The sequence below is a fragment of the Oryzias melastigma genome, linkage group LG22 (genome assembly GCF_002922805.2).
Source record: "Oryzias melastigma strain HK-1 linkage group LG22, ASM292280v2, whole genome shotgun sequence".
Taxonomy (NCBI): Eukaryota; Metazoa; Chordata; class Actinopteri; order Beloniformes; family Adrianichthyidae; genus Oryzias; species Oryzias melastigma.
The window spans coordinates 15,123,230-15,149,160 of record NC_050533.1 but is presented as its reverse complement, the minus strand read 5'-3'; the positions used below and the strand labels follow the sequence as shown (position 1 = coordinate 15,149,160).

The 25,931-nt window shown below is 39.2% G+C and overlaps 1 protein-coding gene across 7 annotated transcripts in view; it reads left to right on the top strand.

Moving 5' to 3' along the window:
- Positions 1 to 25,931, top strand: part of LOC112147146 (ryanodine receptor 3) — a 125,664-nt gene that overhangs the window by 66,377 nt on the left and 33,356 nt on the right. For 4 of the 7 annotated variants that reach the window (XM_024273339.2, XM_024273331.2, XM_036210114.1 and 1 more), the window contains 34 exons: positions 32 to 240; positions 315 to 514; positions 1,501 to 1,567; positions 1,649 to 1,809; positions 1,898 to 2,063; positions 2,497 to 2,583; positions 2,873 to 3,099; positions 3,188 to 3,989; positions 5,279 to 5,479; positions 8,790 to 8,892; positions 10,688 to 10,819; positions 14,683 to 14,956; positions 15,039 to 15,153; positions 15,252 to 15,384; positions 15,738 to 15,841; positions 17,414 to 17,549; positions 17,703 to 17,889; positions 17,996 to 18,104; positions 18,194 to 18,314; positions 18,612 to 18,781; positions 19,722 to 19,942; positions 20,087 to 20,177; positions 20,769 to 20,909; positions 21,820 to 21,983; positions 22,131 to 22,209; positions 22,518 to 22,607; positions 22,700 to 22,846; positions 24,577 to 24,639; positions 24,781 to 24,856; positions 24,979 to 25,102; positions 25,198 to 25,313; positions 25,392 to 25,459; positions 25,528 to 25,649; positions 25,760 to 25,809. In XM_024273339.2, coding sequence (XP_024129107.1) covers positions 32 to 240; positions 315 to 514; positions 1,501 to 1,567; positions 1,649 to 1,809; positions 1,898 to 2,063; positions 2,497 to 2,583; positions 2,873 to 3,099; positions 3,188 to 3,989; positions 5,279 to 5,479; positions 8,790 to 8,892; positions 10,688 to 10,819; positions 14,683 to 14,956; positions 15,039 to 15,153; positions 15,252 to 15,384; positions 15,738 to 15,841; positions 17,414 to 17,549; positions 17,703 to 17,889; positions 17,996 to 18,104; positions 18,194 to 18,314; positions 18,612 to 18,781; positions 19,722 to 19,942; positions 20,087 to 20,177; positions 20,769 to 20,909; positions 21,820 to 21,983; positions 22,131 to 22,209; positions 22,518 to 22,607; positions 22,700 to 22,846; positions 24,577 to 24,639; positions 24,781 to 24,856; positions 24,979 to 25,102; positions 25,198 to 25,313; positions 25,392 to 25,459; positions 25,528 to 25,649; positions 25,760 to 25,809 — 5,256 coding nt within the window. Of the gene's footprint in view, positions 1 to 31; positions 241 to 314; positions 515 to 1,500; positions 1,568 to 1,648; positions 1,810 to 1,897; positions 2,064 to 2,496; positions 2,584 to 2,872; positions 3,100 to 3,187; positions 3,990 to 5,278; positions 5,480 to 8,789; positions 8,893 to 10,687; positions 10,820 to 14,682; positions 14,957 to 15,038; positions 15,154 to 15,251; positions 15,385 to 15,737; positions 15,842 to 17,413; positions 17,550 to 17,702; positions 17,890 to 17,995; positions 18,105 to 18,193; positions 18,315 to 18,611; positions 18,782 to 19,721; positions 19,943 to 20,086; positions 20,178 to 20,768; positions 20,910 to 21,819; positions 21,984 to 22,130; positions 22,210 to 22,517; positions 22,608 to 22,699; positions 22,847 to 24,576; positions 24,640 to 24,780; positions 24,857 to 24,978; positions 25,118 to 25,197; positions 25,314 to 25,391; positions 25,460 to 25,527; positions 25,650 to 25,759; positions 25,810 to 25,931 lie in introns of all 7 variants that reach the window. The other 3 variants (XM_036210112.1, XM_036210111.1, XM_036210110.1) reach the window with 1 other exon arrangement.

The window sequence follows — 25,931 nt, the reverse complement described above, 5'->3', positions numbered from 1 at the left end:
TGCTCTCTCCTCTTCATCACTGGCTTCCTAGGGTTTATTCCAGTGTGCAGTCTCGGCCTGGCTCAAGTTGGTCGCATGAATCTGGGGAAGGATGCCAGCACCTTCAAATATTACACTATGTGCGGCCTGCAGGAGGGGTTTGAGCCCTTCGCCGTCAACATGAACCGGGAGGTGACCATGTGGTTCAGCAAGCGTCTGCCCACCTTCGTCAACGTGCCGAAAGACCACAACCACATAGCAGTAAGATGAGGGAGACATTTGTTGATTCAAAAGAGAGAATTTAACCACGATTTGAATATTTGTTCTCTTTGCAGGTGACCCGGATTGACGGCACCGTCGACAGCCCTCCGTGTCTTAAAGTCACACACAAGACGTTCGGCACCCAGAACAGTAACGCCGACATGGTGTTCTGTCGCCTCAGCATGCCCGTGGAGTTCCACTCCTTCTTCAAGTCCAATCCTGTTGTGGACATGAATGGAGTTCACGACGAAGATGTTCTAAAAGTGAAACACAGGTGCTAACCCAGCACTTCTAAGTGAATAAGAAGAGGAAAGCAGATTAAGATATTGCATACAGTGAAAGTAAATAAGTTTGAAAATGAATTGAGTCCAGTGATATTCAGGTCTCTTAAAAGGGTGCAGCCAGTTGAGTTTGTCAAATAAACACAGCGGTGAGTTTTATATTGATATTTAAGAATGAATCTACATAGTGTATGAAAAAGGACATTCAGAGATGAGAGTGGAGGTGTGAGTGATAGGTGTTTTGGTAAATAGTTTATGCATAGTCAATAATAGGTAAGTTGAGGGATAATAGTTACTCAAGAGTTAAACAATTAGAGGAGCGAAAAATGGACGTAAAATTGCATATGTTCATATGTTATGGGTCCAGCCAAAGACCAAGATACTTAATAGAGTCAGTGTTGTGCATTATGGACCCATCACTGAATTGAGTTTGAAGTGCAGGGGCATTTTGCAGATTGTGATGTGTACCAAAAAGTAACCAAGAAGATTTATTCATAGTCAAAATAAGTTGATTCTCTTGAAGCCACTTTTGTACAATAATAAAATCTAGTTGTAATTGTGTTTTTTTACAACTGAAAGATCAGAATTAGAGCTATAAATAACAGTATCATCCTCATAAATGTTTACAGAGCAGTTGGAGATGACTTTTGGAAGATCATTAATAAAAATAGTAAGGGGGCCAAGCGTAGACCCTTGTGGTACACCTTTTTGTAGTACACATGTACTTGACTTAACACCAAAAATGATGATATATTGGGATCTATGATAAAGATAGGAACTGAACCAAAGAATTCTATTAGTGTCAAAACCGTATGCATAAAGTTTATCTAAAAGCAGACAATGATCCACAAGATTGAAGGCTTTAGATAAATCCAAAAATATGGATCCAACGTATAGATTTTGATCAAACAGTGCTCTACCGCAATATGAATTTTGTACTTGTAATTGGCTTGGATTGAATGCATTTCTTTTGTCACAGATATCCTTTACGATCCGTGAGGCACAGTGAGGAGAGCAGACGAGTGGACTACAGCAGCATCACCACGGTATTCACTCGCTTTTTACGGAGTAACTTGCTTTGACAAATATCATGATTTCTACTAACTCTTTTTCTATTTTTCATTCAGTACTACCACTCAGTGAGGATCTTCGCAGGTCAGGACCCTGCCTGCGTTTGGGTTGGCTGGGTGACCCCTGACTATCACTACTATAGCAATAACTATAACCTCAGCAAGAACCGCACGGTAACCGTAACTCTGGGTGATGAGCGTGGACGAGTCCACGAGAGGTAACGCCCCCCGCCTGTCCACAATTTATTGGAATTCTTGAGCTTTCTACTACTTAAAAATGCCTCTAACTCCATAAATGCTTGTCAGTGTGAAGCGGAGTAACTGCTACATGGTGTGGGGTGGTGATTGGACCAGCGCTGCTCACTCTTCCAGTCGCACCAACGTGGACATGGAGATAGGCTGTCAGATAGACTTAGCCACCGGTTTGGTGACTTTTACCATCAACGGCAAGGAGATTTCCACATCCTACCAGGTACCAACTATAAACAATCATTGCATCAAAGTTTTGGAGGCTTTTTGGACTAAAATGAATGTTTTGTAGATTCCATCATACTAAGAAATGCCAAAAAACCCAACTGTATCCTTTACTTACAAAAATGTGTGATTTCCACTAAATACAGCCAATCCATCTAATCAATTTTCTGCATTTCACTCCATTCTATTTCAGACCTGCAATATGTAGAAACTTCAAGAGCTAAGCTTTACTTTTCAAGTGTTATAATCATAGCCGTCTCTCCTGCCTCATACTCCCACCTAACACACAACAGACATCAAGACCACACAGACCCACAGATGTAGAAGCATTTTCATGACTCATCGTTGAGCTGCTTCACGGCAGACTCCCTTTTCTTCCTCTTAAGTCGTATGCACCTTTAAAATGACGCTCTGCTGTGTCTCGTCTTCAGGTCGAACCGAACACAAAGCTCTTTCCTGCCGTGTTTGTGCGACCTACCAGTCCTAACCTGTTTCAGTTTGAGCTGGCCAAAGTCAAGGTAGAGACTCTCAGTTGTGTTAAAATGTTAAAATTGAAGCTAGACTTGAAAACAAAAGCACATTTTAATGCTATTTGCATGTTTGATAGCTAGAAACCTACCAACTGAAGCTGTAAGGTTTAATGTCTTTATCAAAACTCTTAAGACTTTGTCATTTTTTTTTAAATAATAGAAAGAAATAGAAGCAAAATTTGTGCAATGTTGCTATTTAGAAAGATATCCTTAAGGGTTATTGACTGCTTTATTTAGAAATCTTTACCTATTGTCTGTATTTGTTTGTTCTCCTCAGAATGCCATGCCTCTGTCGTCAGCCATCTTTAAGAGTGAACACAAGAACCCGGTGCCCCAGTGCCCTCCGCGACTGGACGTTCAGACCATCAATGCAGTGCTTTGGAGCCGCATGCCCAACATCTTCCTCAAAGTGGAAACGGCTAAAGTCAACGAGAGGCATGGCTGGCTGGTTCAGTGTGTGGAGCCCCTACAGATGCTGGCAGTTCACATACCCGAGGAAAACAGGCACTTATTTTTTTAGTAATAAAAGCAGGAGTGAAAATCAAAATCACATATTCATGCACATTTCAAATGTACTTTTTCTGTTCAAAAGGTGTGTGGACATCATGGAGCTGTCGGAGCAAGAGGACATGAAGAGGTTCCACTACCACACCTTAAAGCTCTACTGTGCCCTCTGTGCTCTGGGAAATACCCGTGTTGCTCACGCGCTCTGCAGCCACCTGGACCAGTCCCAGCTCCTCTACACCATCGATAACCAGTACCTGTCTGGTATGCTGCGTGAAGGCTTCTACAACGTTCTGATCAGCATCCACCTGGAGACGGCCAAGGAGGCCCGGCTCATGATGAAGGACGAGTTCATCATTCCCGTCACCCCAGAAACTCGTTCCATCCGTCTGTTTTCGGACGCTTCTAAGAAACACCTCCCGCCAGGGGTGGGGCTTAGCACCTCGCTCAAGCCCCGCCTCAACTTTACCCCACCCTGTTTCATCAGCACCAAACGGGACTATCTGTACAGCCCTCAGATCCCACTGGATGCTCTGAAGGCAAAAGCGATTTTAATGTTGACAGAAGCCGTTCAAGGAGGTGGACATCACATTCGAGATCCTGTAGGGGGCGGTGTGGAGTATCAGTTTGTGCCAATTTTGAAGCTCATTAGCACCTTGCTGACTATGGGAGTGCTAGGCAGTGAAGATGTTCAGAAGATTCTGCTGCTCATTGACCCGAATGTGTTCAGAGACGTTCGTGAAGGAGTGACGGGATCGACGAACAAAGAGGGACTGACGAGGACAGAGGACAAGGCAGTGGAAGCTGGAGAGGAGGAAGCAGGGAAGGAGATGAAACAGCCTATGAAGGGACTGCTGGAGAAGAGATTACCAGAACCCGTGAAAAGACAGGTAATGACAGCATGCTTGGACGTTAGGGCTGCATGGTATGAGGACAGCTTGTGATGTGCGATATTAGTGATAAGATCCCGGACGAGCCCCCAATTTATGTTATGCCATGAATCCCTAGAGATAAGGTGGATAACAGACAGATAAGACTTACGATACATGAAAAAATGAGGGTGACCTGACTGCAGATAAGATGGTGCCCAGATATCATTAGCCGGAAACAGAAATCCCACAGGTTTTCAGAGATTTGTTCAAACATTTTAAAAAATCAGTTAAGTGTGCAAGATGAGTTTGAAATGGGGCAAACAACATTAAACCTTTTTACTCCTTTCAAAATTGATATTAAAAGTGTTCAGATTTGTAAAACTGTTAAACCTTTTACACTTTAAAAGCTTTAGCTTTTAGCACTTTTAGCATTCGATGTCGCTACCCGATACTAGCACATGAACTCACAGCTGGAAAAGACTTGGTACAAAGTATTTGCTGTATTATATTATTATTTTGTATTATGATAACTCTATTCTGATATATGAAAGACCATGAGTCATATAAATCCATCTGGGCACAAAATACAATTTCTAATTTTTCCTCCATGATCAACTTTAAAACTGTTGAAACCTTTAGTTTTGAAAAGACACTATCCATACATCAATACCAAATCCGAGTCCTGATTGGTCAAAGTTCAACTGTCTTAACTTTAACTGTAAATGTGCATTTACATAGTCTTTTCATTGGAAATATTTGCTTGAATACATCATTTCCATTCTATTGCAATAGTTTTATTTGAATAAAAGTCAACATCATTTAAAATATACTGCATGTTCTCAGTAGGAAACAGGTAATAACTTATATATTGGGGAAACACCAAAAAAATAAAAAACCTGCCCAATGACTTTTTGCCTTCTTCTCAGGAGCACTGCGTGTTAAAGCTACAATTTATTGCAGTTTATCCCATCTTTTGTAAGGCTGGCATCGCAATGACGATACATTTTTGATTAATTCTGCAGACGCACATATGATTTATTATTAAATTAGGCACGCAATAATGTTAAACGGCAAAAATAATTCATTAAAGCCAATCAATACCAAAGATGACATGGCCTTCATCTCAATCACATCACTGTTAAGCTGTAAGGAATCCATTCAGAGGTCAGTCAAATATGAAATAGCTCGGTCATACATTGAAAAATGACCTTCTGGGTTGTAATCTGCCTTCAATAAATGAGATAAGGTGATGTCTAATGTGCAAACACACAGCAGTAATGTCGTTTTGTCTCCTGTCTGCTCTCCAGATGTGCGAGCTGCTTCACTACTTCTGCGACTGTGAGCTGAAGCACCGCATCGAGGCCATTGTGTCCTTTTCCGACAACTTTGTCTCTAAACTGCAGTACAACCAGAAGTTTCGCTACAACGAGCTCATGCTGGCTCTCAATATGTCTGCCGCTGTGACGGCAAAGAAGACCAAAGAGTTCAGATCGCCGCCGCAGGAGCAGGTGAGACAACACTCCTGCTGGAAGCACAGTCATCATACGTTTTTGCATCACTGAGTTTTTATTTATCTGTATCAGGTTTGGTTACATGTTCTAAATAAGGAATCAAAAGTAAAACGGAATAAGAGAAAATATATAATGGAATACATGTAATTGAAGTCTGTAAATTCTCTTTAACCGTGCTAAAATGTAAGAATAATAATGATCACACAAAAAGCATTTGATGTTCAATCCAAAAATATTACATAGAATACAAATACTAAAAAAAAAAAAAAAAACACCTACTGAAAATAGCTTTTTGATTTAAACACTAATTTCCTGTCATCCTGGACCTACATAAAGTTTTAGCAGGGGTAAAAAGCAAAAAAAAAAGAAAAAAGATATTTGGTAGAGACCATGCATATGTATATTGGTTGACAGTATCTGCCAATCAGCACATTTCTAGTCCTCAGTTTTCTTGCAAATGTATTTATATAATCAGTTTTTCTGAGATAACACAATACACAAAAATAATTGGGAACAACTGATTAAAAAAATAAAGGCAGTGACCTTAAAACACATGCAAAACATATAAAATAGCTTCTTCTGGTTTGTTTAGGTATTTAAAAATGTCCTATGCTAATTTTGTTTGTATTTTTATTAATCAAACCTTGAAAAAAATACTCGTGAGGAGTACAAATTTTATGATGCATAAGATTCATGTGGCACATGTTTCTGAGGCTGGAAACCAGAGTGTTAAATGACAGAGGAAGAGAAAGCGGTTCATCATTGTTAAATTAAAAAAAATTGTGAGTCACATAACATTCTCATCATAATTATTATTAATATATGACAGACCGCTAAAATGAAGCCCAAAAAGAATTAATTATGCTATTTTGAATTGTAAGACTGAGTTTTAGAAATATAAATGAAAAGTTGTGCAGAAATAAATGTTGTCAAAAACTTTTTAGAAAGCCGTTATTTGGGTTTAGTTCGGAAAATTAAGTGTGGGTTCATTTATTAAAGTCTGAAACTTCAAATTCATATTATGGGCTCGTAGTTATCAAGTTTTTAGAATGTTATCACATTTCTTTATAATTTAATCCTAGAGAACCCACTGGATCAAGTTTGCAGTTCTTAAAAAAAATGTATATTTTTTTGTTTAGTTTAGTTTATCCTAGCTTGGCTTATAGTTATATATTAGCATAGCTAAGAGCTTTGCTTAGTTTAGTTTAGTTTTTTTTTGTTATATTGCTTTAATGTTTTCATAATTTTAATGTATTTATTTATTTAATTTTGGTTTAGCTTAAAATAGCTTAACTTATATCTTATTGCTTAGCTTGTCTTAGGGTAGCTAAAATTAGCTTTGCTTTGTTTAGTTTTTTCTCTTATTTTGTATTAATGTTTTATTAATTTTAATGTATTTATTAATTTATTTATTAATCTACGGTATTTTATTTTAGTTTAGTTTAGCATAACATAGCTTATTTTATGGTTTTATCTTAGCTTAGCTTAGCCTAGCTAAGATTAGTTTTGCTTAGTTAAGTCGTTTTATTATTTTGTTTAGAGGTTTTTAATTTATTAATTAATTTATTTATTTGGCTGCTGTTAATTGTTACTACCCAAAGTGAAGTTAGCTTTAAAAGTCCAGAAGAAAATTACTTCAGGATTAAGGAAATTTAATATAAAAAAATACAGTAATAGTAATAGTGTGAGTACAGATTGAAGATTTTAAAACTTGTTTTTTTATTTAGCACATTGTTACCGTAAACATGTTGCAAAAGTAACTCTAATGTGGAACTATCAGTATCAGGTCTAACCACTCCATAAATGGTCTTTCTGTGCTTTGCAGGAAAATCCTGTTTTATGCTTATTGGTTTTTGCCTGTAATGTGGTGGTGGCAGATTGCTGCATTAGTTACAAAACGAGTCTATAATAAGTGACCGCAATAACACCGCGGGGTCTTGGCTTCAAATTATGCATGTAAGTGGATAAATGAAGGTCAGCGTTATGTCATTTTATTCCATTTTCCACTCGTATTGTTAATTTCTCTTGGAACTGTAAAGGGCCTATAAAACCACCGAGTCGTGGTTCGCAGCACGGATGGCAGATGTGTGCGTCCTAATGTCCCACAGGCACAATGACACTTTTCATGCTTTGTGCAGAGCTCTGCTTTGTTACCGAATGACACAGCATCTGCTTTGAGCCGACATCGGCAAAAATTGTGAAAAACATTTTTGACGTTCAACTGAGAACACATCGGAACATTAAAATACATGAAAATATAAAAGTGCATGCCTCAGCTTTTGATCTGTGTAAATATTCATTAGAACGACTTTATGATTTGGAAATTGCATGAAATTTTGCTCATTTTGAACTGAAACAATGCAATGCAGGAATTAAAATAAACATGAACAAAGCCTGTTGATGATCTGGAGCCAGTGCAAATGTGCATCATTCTTTGAAATGACAGATTCCTTAACTTTCAAAGTAGATCGTCCCCACACCCATAAGGTGTTGTTTTACCAATACCTTTTCATGCATTATTAATATGAAGTCCCTAAATTTCACCTTGGTACTAAAACGGCTGAATATTTCCCATTTTGGCTTTTGTGACCTGGAGACGATGAAAGCTTTTTCTTGTTCCTCGATGACACTACTTTTGGCTAGACAGAGCGATGCTGTGAGGCTAATTCCTCTAGTGCACCTCTAAGAGTTTGCACTCTCACTAAAAAGTGGCTTCTTAAGGACACGGCAGGAGACCGATCTCAGCTCTTCCCGGTTACTTTAGCAGCCCGTCGTTTTCACCTTTGCTCCGTGAGTATGTGGGGGCGGGGCATTAACCACTTCAAAAGTGCTTTTACCTTTCTGTAAATGCCAAAATGTGTTAACATCAGATTCAGTTGGGATATAAAACCAAACCTAAACCTCGTATTAGAGATCAAAAACTTTCTGAGGATTGTTGGAGTGCTGGGTAATTGGGTTACAAAACTTTTTTCAGCAGTTTTGAACACATTCAAGAGGTCAAATATAACAATTCATTAATATTCAAGAAAACCTAACCACTGTTTATGTAAAGTGAGAGACAATTATTTTCAAAGCAGCTATAAATACATTTATTTCTAGTGAAGTCAGATACATTGAACTAAAACAGGTGCAACAAGCTCCTAGTGGTAAGGTTGGTGAACTGCATCTGGGTTCGTTCATTCCATTTTCAAACAAGCTTCAGTCCAGAAGCAAAGGGCTTTTTCATCTGAAACTACAAGTTATGTCTTCAAAATGGATCAGCCAGGAAGAAGCAGCAGTTTGACTTTGACTTTCTCTTAAATTTCAGATCAACATGCTCCTGAACTTCAGTACAGGGGAGGACTGTCCATGTCCCTCAGAAATCCAGGAGGAACTCTATGATTTTCACAACCAGCTGCAGCTTCACTGTGGTGAGACACACTCATGACAACAACTCCATATTTGTGAGGACTAAGGCAGAACCCCAGAATGACACAGGCTCAGCTGGAAAAGAGGGAAGTTTTATTTGCTCAAAGACAATATTAGTAACTGATGTCAGGAACACCAATACTCTTTAAACTGTCACTCTAGACTTCATTTTCAATAAAGTTTTGTTCACATGGATCGTGAAAGGTGCATTCTTGAACGTGCTTTTAGCTGATGGTGTTCACACTGGACAAGCAGGGAGGGGCTTCTTCTTTTTCTACTGTTTACTGGCAAATGTCCACCTGCTACAGCTGAAAAAGGCTTAGTGCAAAATGTTAAACGGGGTATAAATCTTGTGAATCTTGCTCCAGACGGCTCTTTTCCATTGTAGGGCTGCACTATATGAGGAAAAGTCGCGATTTGCAATATTGCGATGACAATATGGCTTGCGATACATAAAAAAATAGCAAAACAAAAAAACAACTAAAACGTCATTTCCATTTCACTGTAACAGTAAATAAAAGTCAACAGAAAAAAGATCCATCCGATTGGACAATTGAGTTTAAGCGCTCTCATTGGTTTGTTAAATACTTCAATCGTGATATCGCGATAACGATAAATTTGCGATTTATTGCGCAGGTCTAACTTGGTGTCAAGTACTTTAATTCTGGACGGGCACAAATTGCAATTATTAATTTCTTCTTCATGATCAATTATCAAGTGAATAGCAGTTCCGTCAATCAAAAGAGACATTGTTTACAATTCAATTCAATTATATTTTTTCAATTCAATTTCATTTATATAGCCCAATATTACAATGCTGGATCGATAGCCATTTGTTTTTTAACATTAAGCCGGAAAACAGTCTTAAAAATAGCATGTTAATGCAATTTTTCCGATGTGAACATAGCTTAACTGACTTTGATTAAAATAAAATGACGTGAACAAATGTATTTGCCAACTCAATTGAAAATGTATTAGCAATGTTTAAATAAGAGGTGTAAACTGTGACCTAATGCCATAAGAATATGACTGGGACACTTGTAATTCAAGTGAATTTCTTGGTCCTTATGCGATTGAAGGATAAGGACCAGGAACGGGATTTTCCTGTCGATGTTCTTTGACTTGGGAGCTGTACGAGAGGCTTTATTTCATTGCAGGAGGTTCACCGGGTCAGTAAATTTGAGGCCGTTTAACGTTTTAAGGGTTAAGTAATGACTTGGCCCACATCCTCGACTGACTTAAATCCTCTTGAAAACTTGTGAGTTCCTTTTAGACGTGAGATTTACTGAAGGGCAAAGACTTAACGTCTGTTTGAAAAGCACTAAGGAGGCTGGTTGTTGGTGGTGGTTTATAGTGGAAAAAAATAACATCATAAATGAAATAATGAGTGGATTTTTTTTGCCATTGTGTCATCATGAACATAATTGCTTTATGAAATGTCTCTGTTTTCTCCCACCTTGTATTTCTTTGTGCCTCTCAGCAGAGAATTTATAGTTCAATTCCTTCCTCTACGATTGCTGTGACATCTTGTTTTGAGAAATAATTAAATTGCCCAACCATCCATGGCCGTATTGAATGAAAGACAGTCCCAGATGTGCCATATGGCTCCAACCTGTCACAGCAACCTGCATCGAGAAAAAAAATAATAATAATAATATAAAATAAATGGAAAAAGCAAAACTTCTTTACATCCTGTACCAGACATCATGCAGGCGGTACTTGTGTTGCACCCACAGGCCAAAGAGCTGCACAGCTTTTTTATACTCCACAAAAATGATTCTTTTTTTTGCTTTGCAGGAATACCTATGGATGAAGATGAGGACAAACAAGACACGTCCATCAAAGGCCGCCTCCTAACGCTGGTGAACAAAATCAAAAGTCAGTCCAATAAGGCGGAGAAGCCCACCAAGAAGGAGCAGGCTGCACCATGTGAGGAAGCTGCTATTTTCACCATATTGTTGAATTCACGGGGCTGCACGGTGGCGCAGTGGTTAGCGCTCTTGCCTCACAGCGAGAAGGCCCCGGTTCGAATCCCGGCTGGGACCTTTCTGTGTGGAGTTTGCATGTTCTCCCCGTGCATGCGTGGGTTTTCACCGGGGACTCCGGCTTCCTCCCACCGTCCAAAAACATGCTTCATAGGTTAATTGGTGACTCTAAATTGCCCCTAGGTGTGAATGGGTGTGTGATTGAGGCCCTGTGACAGACTGGCGACCTGTCCAGGGTGTACCCCGCCTTCGCCCTTCAGTAGCCGGGATAGGCTCCGGCACCCCGCGACCCCGAAAGGGACAAAGCGGTCTGGAAGATGAATGAATGAATGAATGTTGAATTCACTACAGATGAATGAATTTAAACCTTTTATAATGAAAACCAAAATACTATTTTAAACAAGGAGGATGGGGACAAGCTCTTCACAGAGATAATAGTTTATAATAATACAATTTGTTACTGTAACAAGGGTCTATCCTCTCAATTATGAGCCATTGATCTTAACTAGGATTCTGTCCATCTTCTAAATGAAATCTGGCCAAAGATCCTTTTATTGTGCACTTCTATTAAGTTCCATATGTATTAGAAATGCCTGGAGGAGTGAAAAACCTTCATTTCTTGTTGCTACTAATATCTGCATTTGTCAACTGCATTGGGACGGTGCAGACAAGCTGGTGGAGGGAACTAGGAGAGATACAAAAACGCCTGGTTGGGTTATAAAAATGTCAAAATTGTGCATATTTACAGTTTCTGTGGCAGTAAAAAAACAAGTGCAAAAAATTTGATCAATTCATGCATTGGAACCAAGCTGTCTCTGTGAACTTCAATTATTAATTCCTCCTCCTTGATCAATTTTCAAATGGTTGGCACTTCTATATTTTGAATCGGGACCTACCCATACGTAAATACCAAATCCAAGTCCGTGATTGGTTTGGTTTAATTTTCATGACATGTTCAATTGTCTACAAATGGACGTAAAAACCTGCATGAGTTTTGAACGCATACGTCCGAAACACTCATATGCACACGGAAGTGGTCACTGATACGTTTTTAAGCCCGGTGTGAACGAAGCATCAGTAATAATTTGCACTAAAAACAGATAAAAAAAAACCCATTAAACTACATAATGCAGCAATGGATGGATGGAGGGATCGTGGTTCTCCTCTGCCTCATTTGACTTTTACCATATTAATTTCATGTATCTGGCAGGATTTTACAACTGTGTTTAAAAAGATCTATTGTCACCATCAAACCCACATCAGTTCAAGGACAGCATGCTTTCTCATTCTCCACATTTGTTGACAATTCCTCTGGTTTTGGCAACATCCTGCATCTTCTATGACATCAAAACATCTGATTAGAAGGAGAGATGGAGTGTCTTTCTACCTCAATGCCACAGAGACACCCTTGTAGATAGAAACACAAAGCATTCAGTGACTGTCCTCAATCACTGTAATGGCACAATAATACAGACACAGAACAAACACAGTTAAGACCTTTGAATAACTGTTTGCAAATGATTTCCAAGATGATATCAAGTTCCGTCTGATTTATTTCATTGGCCTTTCAAGTGGAAAGCAAGTGGGTTATTAAAAACGGCTCACAGCTTGAGATGTGGAGTTTGAGTGGAAGTCTGCGTCTGTGGCAGCAGTTTTTAGACCTGAAAAATGATCCTGATCTGGTGGTAATGAATGCAAATGTAACTGCTTCTATTATCTGCAGACTATTGGCTGTGAAATACTTCATCACTTCTCAAACCTTTGTGAAACGAGACTTAGAAACGGAGACTACTGAAGTTTTATCTTTGCTTCTAACTAGGGATGATGGGAGACAAATCTTTCATCAATGAGGCAGAAAACACGTTACTTGTAGATCATTTATGTTGGCGTCAGATTAACTTTAGATTCTGATTTCCCTTTCCACTTGTTACTTCTAAACTCCTCTCTGAGTTCATTTAAGTTATGCAAAAGATAAAATAAATGGCAAATACTTCCAAGGATACTACGTCCGAATTCCCACCCTCATCCCTAACCACTAAAAAAACTATAAAGTGCCCTGGATTTTAAGAGCAATTCCGATACCATTCTCACTACTTATATATAACGTTACAGGTTTCACAAAATGAAAATCGAATCAATACAAACATTTCATAACGTCTATTTGTGACTCCATTGTGTTCCGATGATGAAATTATGAATGGTTTGAACTTGTTTTGTTTTTTTTCTCGCATAAATTGTTCGACTGCAATGCATTGTGGTCTATATTTGCTTATATTAGCAAATATCCTCACTATATTGTGAGCATTGATGCATTAAAGAGGGGCGGGCCACGCGAATGTGTGAATGCACTTTAATGCCATTCGATCCCCTTTTAGCTCAACAAGTTGCTGGAGCTTATTCTAACTATTGTTGAGCAAAGGCGAGGAATACAGGTCGCCAGTCCGACGCAATTTAGATTTACCAATTAAGCTATGAAGCTTGTTCATAGGTGGGAGGAGGCTGGAATGCCTGGAACAAATCCACATATCACTCCATATGGAAAGGATTTGAACTTTTCACTGTGAGACAACAGTACTAACCACATAAACCATATACAGTTGAATAATTTTAAAATATTTGTTTGTACATTAATCAATTTTTTTGTGTTATGTAAATATAAACCTCATCCAATTTGAATTCTTCAGAGTGAGACCCCGCCCTCCACACACATGAAAGCTGATTGATTCATAATTTCTTTTACTCACAGCAGCTAAACTCTTAATCGCTGATCTTTCTTTCATCTTTATGCTTCACACTTTTATTTATTTATTACAGGAAAAAAAATGGAATGACAATTCTTGAATAAGATGTTCTTTTCTCTCCCATGGAAGAAAAAACGGTTTCTCATTGTTCAAACACTTTTTAACTGCTGCTGTTTTGACTCTGCTAGAGAAACACCAAATACAGACGGAAGCTGTCTGCATTTCTGCTTAATGCTCGAGGGCTTTTCTGTCACCGAGGCAGTTTTTTTTTATAATGTTTTATTTGTGTGTTTGAGGGAAAAAAGATAGAGGAGAAAGCTTTCATTGCCTTTCAAAATAAGTTTCTTTGTGCAAGTGATGTATTATTTATTTTACTCCCAACAAAATCTTGTGTAATGGCTAAATTTATGATTAAGGTGTAATTTTAAAGGCAGGACATTGTGAGGAGCAGTAAGGCCTCAGAATTTTCTATCGTTTTAGAACCTCTTGTGACCATTTTTCGCCTTTCCTACTGCTCTTGGCTTTCATTCAAATAGGGAAAATAGTGTGCATTGATGCACCTCATTGCAAAATAATTGTTCTGCTGTTCCTGGAACAACAGAGACACACAAAAGCTCTTGAAGCTTTAAATATGTTAATTTACATCACTTAATACCTAGATTAGTACAATCTGAAGGTCCTTGGGCAGGATAATTATGAAAATTAATTTTCAATTTGACAATAAAACTCTTATTAAGTGTTCCTAAGCAAACTTAACCTGTTTTTATGCATGCAAAATCAAATGGAGACAAACAGAATAAATTATTTGGGAAGTGTTTCATCCAGTAATACAGCTGCCTGAAGTCAGACAAAATCAAAATCTGGTCATTTAAAAGAAAACAATATTTTCTTCTGTACAAACCACAACATTACAGAAATTATTGATGTATTTTGTCTTTGCATTGTGTCTCACCTTGGCTTCATTTCTTTATTGACGCATTAAATAAGAAGAATGATCTTCTTTCTGGCTGAAAAGATTTGTAGAAACTTTGTTGCATTCAGTTTTCTTTGCTCCATCCCTACTCAGCGAATCTGAAGGAGCTCATCTCTCAGACCATGGTCAGCTGGGCCCAGGAGTATCACATCCAAGACCCGCGGCTCGTCCGTAAGATGTTCAGCCTGTTGAGGAGGCAGTATGATTGCATAGGGGAGCTGCTCCGCGCCATGAGGAAGACTTACACCATCAGCGCTGCCTCCGTGCAGGACACCATCAATCTGCTGGCCTCCCTCGGTCAGATCAGATCTCTGCTGTCCGTCCGTATGGGGAAGGAGGAGGAGAAGCTCATGATTGATGGGCTAGGGTAGGTTTCCAGATGGGTGGCTCGCTTCTCTCAATGAGACGTCCTTTTAGGGTATAGTTTTTAATCGGCGTTTATCTTGCAGGGACATCATGAACAATAAGGTCTTTTATCAGCATCCAAACCTAATGAGAATCTTGGGGATGCATGAGACGGTCATGGAGGTGATGGTCAACGTACTGGGAGGGGACAAGTCTCAGGTTTAGGAGCTTCTACTGTCATCAAAGTTTTCATTAGAGGAACAAAGGATGACATAAAAGAGGATTTTTTTATTGTGTTCTTAACTCTCATTCTACAGGAAATTGCCTTCCCCAAGATGGTGGCGAGCTGCTGTCGCTTCCTTTGCTACTTCTGTCGCATCAGCCGCCAAAACCAGAAAGCCATGTTCGACCACCTGAGCTACCTGCTGGAGAACAGTAGCGTGGGCTTAGGTGGGTAGTGTCTGTCACTCCGACTGATGGATGATGGATGAGATGCCTGAGGTCATTCTTGACAGAAATGTGGTGGATAAATTCTCTAAAAGAGAAACTAAACAGAATCAAAGTCTCACTAGATTTTTTTTCTTGCTTTTCCATACAGTTCTATTTGTGTGCAAGTATCTGATTATTGATTTTATATGTGCAAAAACAGACACGAAAAAATATGAAACCTAAAAAGAATCCAAAGCACAGCAGTCATTTTTCTGGAGACAGGAAACTACACCCCCTGCTGTTTATTGTAATCTAGCCTGAGTCCCAGACATGAAGCAGGTGATAACAGATCCTGTGTGTGGTTTGTGTTGCAGCTTCTCCGGCCATGAGGGGGTCCACTCCGCTGGACGTGGCGGCCTCCTCTGTGATGGACAACAATGGCCTGGCGCTGGCACTGGAAGAACCAGACTTAGACAAGGTGATTTTTTATAAGTTGATAGTGAGGGTTGCTCGGTAGCACAAATATTAGCGCTTTTCACCTCACAGCAAGAGGACACTTTTCTGTGTGGAGATTGCGTGTTCTCCCTGTTCATATGTGGGTTTTCTCAGGTTACTTTGGTTTCCTCCCACAGTCCAAAAACATGTTTCATAGGGCCGTGTCTCACTGCCACTACGCACATTTTGTGCATCTTCCACGTTGGTAATTTTGGTGATACATGCGTTTTATACGTAATTCATGCATCCCTCATTCATCGATGTGCGTAGATATCCGTCAAGGGTAACTGAAGTACAAATAAACCACGCAAAGATCAGATACACCCGTGCTCTTTTGAGTTTCTTCCCTTTGACAATCAGCACACTGGGAAGAAATCACATCGTGACAGCGCCATGGAGAGCAATCAGTGTAGGCGGTCTCAAACTGGCGGCCCGCCGGCCAGTCGTGGCCCCCAAGTCAATATTTTGCAGCCCCCACCTTAATATAATGTTTAAGCTTGCTTTATGCTTAAAACTTTGCATTTGCTTTTGTCGTTTGAAGAAAAGTCCTTGGCAACAGTTGCTAGTGCCGTTAGCTCCTGTCATTTTGCAGGAGATATTGCTGTACATAGATGTAAACAAATGTTCAATAAACTTGTTCAGTAGAGATAGACAATGAACCAAAGATATAGAAAGTGGGCGCAAAAACATATTTTTGGCATAACTGGAACCCCATACGGCCCAGCCTCAGCCAGACTCTGCCTTCAGTGGCCACTACGTAAATTGAGTTTGAGAACCCTGATCCAAACAGTCAGATTCCACGGGTCAGCTGCTAGGCGCCAGCCGATGCAACCCACCAGAGACAGGGAAAGCCCGGCGGAAGCCGCTGCTGGGGAGATCCATGAAAAAGATCCGGTGCGTGTTCAGAGACTTGCGCTGGACACCGCCCCCCGCCGAGGCAGTGGAACATATGAGAACCATCCAGGGTTGCTCCTGTGCTGTGATCGTCAAAGTGAAGAAATTAAATGACGTGTGGGGTTTATCGGATCTTTGTGTGGTTAATTTGTATGTCTTCTGTGGTTTTAAGGTGGTTCATTTGTGATATACGTATAAAGAGCATAACTTTTTTGGCCAAATTTTCTTACCTGAAACATGCGCTAAATGTACGTAGCGGCAGTGTGACACGACCTATATAGTGAACGTTGTATACTTATACAGCTCTTTACTACCTTCTTAGAAGCAGTATACAGTCATAGTCCCATTCACCCGTACATACACGATGATGCACCAAACACTGGTGCCAACATCAGATTGAGTGTCTTGCCCAAGGACACTTTCACACATGGATGGCAAAACTGGAGCCAAACCTGCAATCTGATCGGAGGTTGGCCGCTCTACCTCTGCACCACGGCTATGAATGTGTGTCTGTTTGGCCCTGCAACAAAATGGAGACCTTTTCAGGGTTTAGCCTGTCTTCTGGCAACCCCTTGACCCCGAAAGGGGCATTGGGGGTTAAGGAAATAGATGAAAGTGAGTGATCAGCTTATTGATGGTAGCTCATGTGATGTGTCTGCAGGTGGTCACCTATCTAGCTGGCTGTGGTCTCCAGAGCTGCCCGATGCTCCTGGCTAAAGGCTATCCGGATATTGGCTGGAACCCCATAGAAGGAGAGCGTTATCTGTCCTTCTTGCGTTTTGCTGTTTTTGTGAACGGTACAAACTCATTCTCCACAAATCATTCCTTTTCTTAAAAAAAAAGTATTTTTTCTGTGTCCTGAGGCTCTCCGTCATTTCTTTTTGTAAATCAGTGAAGTGTTGCATGTTCTTCTCCTAAATATTTGAATTCATTTTGGGTTCTGGCTTCAGGGGAGAGTGTGGAGGAGAACTCCAGCGTTGTGGTCAAATTGCTCATCCGCCGTCCAGAGTGTTTTGGTCCTGCCCTCCGCGGGGAAGGAGGGAACGGCCTGCTGGCTGCAATGAAGGAAGCCATTAAGATCTCAGAAACGCCGGCGTTGGACCTGCCCGGCTCGGTGCAGGGAGTCAGCTCAGATTTGTAAATCAAATCCTCCAAAATAAAAGCAGAATTTACTATTAAAATAGCTCATTTTGCCCTTTTACTTTGTAAACATACATTTATTTCATTTCTATTTCTCTGTTAGATCTGCTGATGGAGATGATGAGGAGGAGGTTGTGCACATGGGCAATGCCATCATGTCCTTTTACTCTGCTCTCATCGACCTGCTGGGACGCTGTGCCCCTGAGATGCATGTATGTTTGTTTAAAACTTCAACAGTAGAGTATTTAAAAAAAAAAAAAAACAAATTTGCAGCTTCCTGTAACTGGCATTTCTTTTCCAGCTCATCAACAAGGGGAAAGGTGAAGCTCTGCGCATTCGAGCCATACTGCGCTCTCTGGTTCCAACCGAGGATCTGGTGGGAATCATCAGCATTCCTCTAAAGATGCCTGTCGTCAACAAAGGTGACGGTCATGTTGTTTGTTTAAACCATTCTTAGTCTTTTTTTTAATCAGATTTAAAATGATTGAAGGACGTGTTTCTACAGCTCGATTTGTTGTTTACATTAACATAGAAAGACTGCATTTTCTGCTGTGATCAATGCCACACAAACCGCTGCATGTGGTTTAATGAATACGAATGGCTTTCCTAATCAGAAAAGACTTGCCTTTATGCGCCGCACACGCCTCCCACCGCCTCAGCCACGCATGAATTACTCTCCTTAAATGTTGCCTTTTTATGTCTGTTATGTTTTCCGTCAGATGGATCAGTGACCGAGCCGGACGTGTCAGCGAGCTTCTGTCCGGACCACAAAGCCCCCATAGTTCTGTTTTTAGACCGGGTCTATGGGATTGAAGATCAGAGCTTTCTGCTGCACCTGCTGGAGGTGGGCTTCCTGCCTGACCTGAGGGCGGCCACCTCTCTGGATACGGTGGGTGGGACGACAAAGCGAAAAAATGCGAAAAAAGGATTTTGTTTTTGTTTAAGCAAACATCAAAAAAATTTATATTTTTAAAGAAATTTACATAGGTGAATGAAAAGCTAGAGAGGCATCACAAACTGGTTTTAAACAGTGTTTATTAAAATGATCGATTAAAAGAATTGTACTAATTAATCGCGAACCTGGAAAAAATGAATCGCAATTAATTTTTTTTTACAATATTTTCCAGCCACTTATCTTAAAAAAAATCACAATATGAAAATTGTACATTTAGGATGTTTACTTTTAACCCTTTGGAACCTCAGCTACCAGAGACAAGAATTTCTCTTCTAAGAGCACATTTTCTTAGAATTCTGTTTTTTTTTTTTCTTTTTCTTTTTTCTCATACATTTTTCCTTATTGTGTTCATGAAAAATAAAAAAGAAAAATGTTTAAAAGAAGTTTACTCCAGCTAGATTTCTGGTTGCTCAGTTGGAATCTGCTCTCAGGTGTGGGCGTGTCTGTCCACTCTGAATTGCTCACCTCTCGTAAGAGTGGCGGACGGGACTTTCTGGGAGAACAGCAGAGTTTTCTTTATTTTTAGACAATCCTGGTGCTCGTTATTGTAGAAAAATTTATTTCCATCCCAATATAAAATAAAGATTGGGTTGTGCGTCGTTGGATTTCTAATAGCAGACAGCTCCATGAGGCTCCGCCCACCAAAGCGGATCTTTAGCTCTACGCTGCAGCTGTCAGATCGATGTTCATCTTCTGCCTCATTTATTAAGATAAAAGATCGCTTTTGTCCAAAAACTACAAAGAAATTATGTATTATCTCTTTAATTTAATAAAGTCTTGATTAGTTAATAAATATGAACATGTTAATTCTGTTCCGATTAATTAACTTTCACAATATAAACTACATTTTTACATACATGTGTTTGTGTATTAGGAGGGTCTGTGCACCACAGAGACCGCCCTGGCGATGAACCGCTACATCGGCTCAGCAGTGCTGCCCCTTCTCACTCGCTGTGCGCCTCTCTTTGCTGGCACCGAGCACCACGCCACCCTCATCGACTCCACCCTCCACACCATCTACCGCCTGTCCAAGGGGCGCTCTCTGACCAAAGCACAGCGAGACGCCATTGAGGAGTGCCTGCTGTCTCTTTGCAAGTGAGGAGCAAAAACAGCTCTCACATGAGTCATCAGTGCAGTTTTTTAAATGACTTTTTTCAAGTTTTCAAATGACAAAGTTGATGCTAGTGTGATGACGCTCTGGGCAGCAGCAGCTTTATCTGGTCTCTTACTGTTTTGCAGGCACCTCCGTCCCTCCATGCTGCAGCAGCTCCTGCGCCGCCTCGTCTTTGATGTGCCCTTGCTGACTGAATACTGCAAGATGCCTCTGAGGGTTAGCATTAAAAATGCCCCCCCACCCATGCTGTGTCTTATCTTACACCCCATATTGGCAACCTTAGCTCAATTTTAGCTATGAAGCAAGTTCCACTTTCATTCATTAGTTTAGGCTTTAATTTCTTTTTCTTGACAAAGTTTCTTTTTTTTTAGTGTTTGCTGCTTACTCATTCTTAGTTATTGGAGTTTATTAGAATAGATGATCTTGATTTAGAGCAGCTTGTTTCCCTTCAGCTCTAATGAAAATATTACCTTTGATGCTGATTTTATTAACTTTTATGTAACACCATTAATAATAATAATAACGTAAAGTCATAAAATATACCACCAGCACAACCATCATTATTATTATGTCTAATCTCAGTGGTAAAACCAGGTTACATTTGTATATGTTCAATAAAAAAGCTACATTTGAGGTCCTTTAGATTAAATCTCTTAGTGACTATTTGATACGTTCCACTTCCAGTTACTTTCTTTTCTAATAGAGCTTTAACTTGTTGGTATTTAGCTGAATTCTTGCAAATTTGTGGTTATTAGTGTTTGTTTCACCATACTTTATTTATTTGTTTGGTCAAACCTTCCTTTTCAGCTGCTAACGAACCACTATGAGCAGAACTGGAAGTACTACTGCCTCCCTTCAGGCTGGGGGAGCTTCGGAACGGCATCTGAGGACGAGCTGCTTCTCACCAAGAGGATCTTCTGGGGAGTGTTTGACTCTCTGTCTCAGAGGGTAAGCCGTTCTATCACAACTTTGTTTTCATGGTTTAAGCGTATTTTGCTCTCATTTATTAATATGAATGAATTAAACTTGAAAAAGGGCAAATTTTTGTCCCTTAAATAATATTTTATTTGCTTCAGTTTGTTTCTAAAGAGTGCAAATGGACATTATCTCTCTAAATATTGTGATATTATTTAGATCTTGCAATAAAGTTAGTAAAAGTATTTCATTATTTGACATAAAAAGATTTATTAACAAACATAATTAATGTGTTTATAAGACGTTAATAAATAAGCCGAATAAGATTATTAACATAGTAAGATTTATTAACACCTAAAGTGCGACCGTTGTCTACATCTGACGTATTAATAAACTGGTTACAAGCTTAACGAATGTATAACTATCTTCGTCATTACTATATTAATTGTTTTGCAGCCCCTAATATAAAGAGTTACCTTTATATTTTTGAGTTTTATTAATCTTGGGTAACACTTTATAATAAGATTTCTTAACAAGCTTTAATAACATATTATTAATGGGTTCATAGAGTGTTAGTAAGACATTTATTATCACATTAAGCCAAATAATGTTTATTAACATACTTTATAAGATTCATTAACATCTAAATTGAGGCCATTGTCTACAATGTGAATATTAATAAACTGCTTAAAAGATTAACAAATATATGAATTATCTTTGTCAACATTATTTTGCAGCACTTCATCTAAAGTGTTTGTTTTACACAAATTTGTTTTTTTTATGTGTAAATCAAATCAAATCAGACTCACAAAAATTGACTTTTTATCCTTACTTTAAATTACCAGTAAAACACAGATTCCCCATATATTACTTTTTGCAGAAGCCCTGTACAAAATGTCACTACTTTGATTCTGCATTTAACTTTACAACGTTTCTCCTGCAGAAGTACGATCAAGAGCTGTTCAAGATGGCCATGCCATGTCTGAGTGCCATAGCGGGAGCTTTGCCCCCAGACTATGTGGATGTTTCTATTAGTACTGCAGTAGAAAAGCCCGTGTCTATCGACGCTCAAGGAAACTTTGACCCTAAACCCATCAATACAGCTAAGTAAGCCAATTCAGAGCATACAATCGATGGCAAATGTAGCATCAGCCCTACTAAATACATTAAACCTGTAACGACATGTATACGACTTCATTTGCACACGTTGACACACACTTGGAAAGTAATCGATATCTTGTTTTTTTTTTTTAGCATTGCTCTCCCAGAGAAGCTGGAACATTTTGCCAACAAATATTCTGAGCACTGCCATGAAAAATGGTCTGCAGAGAAGGTAAGGCTAAGGATGAGAGCTCCTGGCAGGGGCATGATGGGTATTAAGTGGTGCAGTGTTAGACCACAGGGGTCACGATAAAAAAAGAAAAAAGCTTCTGAAAGTGACTCGTCTTGATAAAATGCTGCACAAGATTGCAACAAAAAATGTTTTCGTTAAAATAAATTGTTTGGGATGTTTGACCCAAAAAGTAGTGCAATTCATCTTATTACAACAACAAATAAAACATACTTAAATAATAAAAGTCAGTGTTTCTTTTCTTTTGCGGACTTTTTCATCAAAAATCCTCAATTATTTGGTTGTTTCAGGTGCTGTTGGGGTGGAAATATGGCGACTGCATAGATGAGAAGGCAAAGACGCACCCTCAGCTCAGGATCTATAAAGCTCTGACAGAAAAGGTACAATGCCATGTGCCAAAAGCCAACAGCCCCAAGATTAATGTGCCTGCTCGCAGAATTCCTCCTCCTAAATTTCTGTTTCTGTGTTCCAGGAGAAAGAGATTTACCGATGGCCAATAAGAGAGTCCCTGAAGAGCATGCTGGCAATGGGCTGGAGCATCGACAGGACAAAGGACGGAGAGAGCATGTCTCAGCAAAGGGAGAGTGAGAAAATGAGGAAAATATCACAGGTGTCACAGGTACGGATCAAAGGTTTTTTTTGTCCCGCAGGAAATTATAAAATGAACATATAAAATCAACATGTAAAGACTGAGTTAGAATAAAAGCTATTTTTAACACAAACACAAAAATCAAAATGAAAATAAAATAAATGTGTATCACTTGTTTTTAGTATTTGTGTATGTGTGTAAAGCAAAAGCTAACATTTTACACTACTTCCTGACAGAACAAGGAGAGCAAACATTTAATTTTGTTGAAGCACATTAAAAATGCAAAAAGCAGAGTAAAATATATAATCTAAATATGCATAAGGTTTGTGGAACTTTAATGAAAAAAACTAGTATATATATATATATATATATATATATACATATATATAAAATAGAAGTAAAAAGGTATTTTGTAAAAAATAAGTGCTTTTATTAAGAAAACTTCTCCAATGTTAGATGTTTTCTATTATGGTGCGTTTAAGGACAGTATGTAATATCAATATTGTGTCTATAAAGATCTAAGCTGGAATAATAAGAGTTTAAAGATCTACTCCAAAAAAAATGTGTTTTTAACATGTTCTTGTGGAATTTTTCTCATGACATTTAAAGAAAATTGAGTTAAAAGTTTCATTTCTGAGTTTTTAAAGGGTAACCAAACAGGGAAGTTGGAGGCTGACTCCACCCACAGCAGAAATGTGAAAATCGAGTCAGAGGGGGGTGGAGCTGAGGAGCAGGATTGTTATCATTACTGTGCTGCAGATCATGACGCGGGACTTCCGAGACGTACATGATTTGACCAATCACAAAATTCACCTGTAATACCTCGTTTCAACCTGTAGGTGGCAGCACAGTTTTAGACCATTATTTTTAGAATTATCGAAGTCTATTTTAAATGGTCAAAAATTTGTCAAGGACCAGTAGTCAGCACTTTTAAAGCCCTATTTATAAAGATAAACAGGCTAAAAAAGCTGATTTAGGGTTTGGTTACCTTTTAAGCTAACTAACAATCGGCGGGCTAAGCTCCCAGCTCCACTCCATTCTGATGCACCCACATGAAGACAAATAGATCCATGTACGTCTTTGTTTTACTTGTCTGAGCTGGCATCTGGATCATAACTGTATGTCCGGATAGTTCCAATATTGATCACCATTTTGTTGCACCGCTAAGCTTGGGGTTGTGAGGGGGCATAAGCTAGCTGGATAGTGTAAACAAATGGATGATGGGAAGTGGGGTTTGCCAACGGTTCTGTCTACAACTCAGAGTGGAATTGCCTAAAATCATAATTAAATGAACATTTTTAAAATGGATCAAAAGATTATTTTTAAGTACTGTTCTGTAGTTTTTAAAATAAGCTAATATTAGCAAAATAACACACCAACTCGCCTTTTATATGTAAAGTTAGTGACAGCTTTAAAATATTGGCGTTCACCCTAAAAATAAATTTATCTCTCGATTTATATGCCCAAGTAATTTAGGAAAATCTCCATTTTTTTAGTTCTTTTTTCAACTTTTTGTTTAGTTTCAAAATTAGCTGCTAACATCTCTCAAGCTCTTGGTTTACAGTTCTGCTTGTCAGGATTTTCCAACGAGTGGCTCCGTTTCATATTAGCCTGTAAATCTCTCCCTAATCTCATTCCACAAACCACACATCTTTACTGTCTGAGTGATTGTTTCAAGGAAAGCTAGTAAAGCAGAAATATTGTGTTATCAACTTGTTGATTTATAGCCTGTACACACACATCTCCACATCAATTTGCAGGCAAACGGCTTCAACCCAAGTCCTATAGACATGAGCAACGTGGTCCTTCCCAGAGAACTGCAGGTGAGCCTTTTCTTTGTTACGTCCCTGTTTTTTTAAATATCAAAGGATCTCTCAACTGAATAGAAGATCAAAGGCTACATTTCCTGCATATGAATGAGTATTGTGGGTGAAGTGTTTGTCTCTCTTTATCTTTGGTGCAAGGGGATGGTGGAGGTGGTGGCTGAGAATTACCATAACATCTGGGCCAAGAAGAAAAAAAGTGACCTTGGGAGCAGAGGTGAATTGCTAAGGAAGTCGATCAGGGATGCATGCTCTACAAAGCTTTAATCGTTGGGACTGAGAGGTGTCTGTCATCTGCATAGAAGACAATGTATCACATGAGGGTGTTTGTGGTTACAGGTGGAGGAACGCATCCTCTGCTGGTGCCTTACGACACGCTGACAGCGAAGGAGAAAGCTCGCGACCGAGAAAAAGCTCAGGATCTTTTCCGCTTCCTGCAAATTAATGGCTTTAGCATCACAAGGTCAATACACAGAGAGTATGTCACTGATGTCATGCTTCTAGCCAACAGGGGTCAGCGTTGAAGGCTTTCTAAACAACTTTTGTCATGTGTTGCAGGGGTCTGAAGGACCTAGAGCAGGATTCTCCCTCCATGGAGAAAAGGTTTGCCTATAAATTCCTCAAGAAGCTGCTGAAGTACGTCGATTCAGCGCAGGAATTTATAGCCCACTTAGGTAGAGAATTAAAAAAAAATGGGTAAAATAAAAAAAGTAAAAAGTTTTTTATAATAAAAAAATCAATTTTCATTCTAGAGGCCATGGCTGCTAGTGGAAAAACAGACAGGTCACCTCATGAGCAAGAAATCAAGTTTTTCGCCAAAGTAAGAAAAAGCTTGAAGCCCTTGAAATCACTTTTCTGTCCTTCATCTAATCTGGTTTTCTCCTTTAGGTTCTTCTCCCCCTCATAGACCAGTACTTCAAAAACCACTCTCTGTACTTCCTCTCATCGCCCAACAAGAACCTCAGCAGCAGTGGTTATGCCTCCAACAAGGAAAAAGAGATGGTTGCCAGGTACAATTGTCCTTTTCTGTTAAGAAAGTCAAACTCCTAATTACCAACTTTCTTCTGAAGAGTTAACCCTTTGTGATTCTCTGTCTTCTTTCTGCTGCTGACGTCTTCAGTCTGTTTTGTAAACTGGCAGCTCTAGTCAGACATAGGATTTCACTCTTTGGTAAGCTGATTACTAACAACTGGATGGAGATGTGAGGGTGAATGTGATGTCTCATTTACATCAGCCCAAACATTTGAGCACCCTTTGAAAATGACAAAAGTTCTCTATAATGAAAATCACCA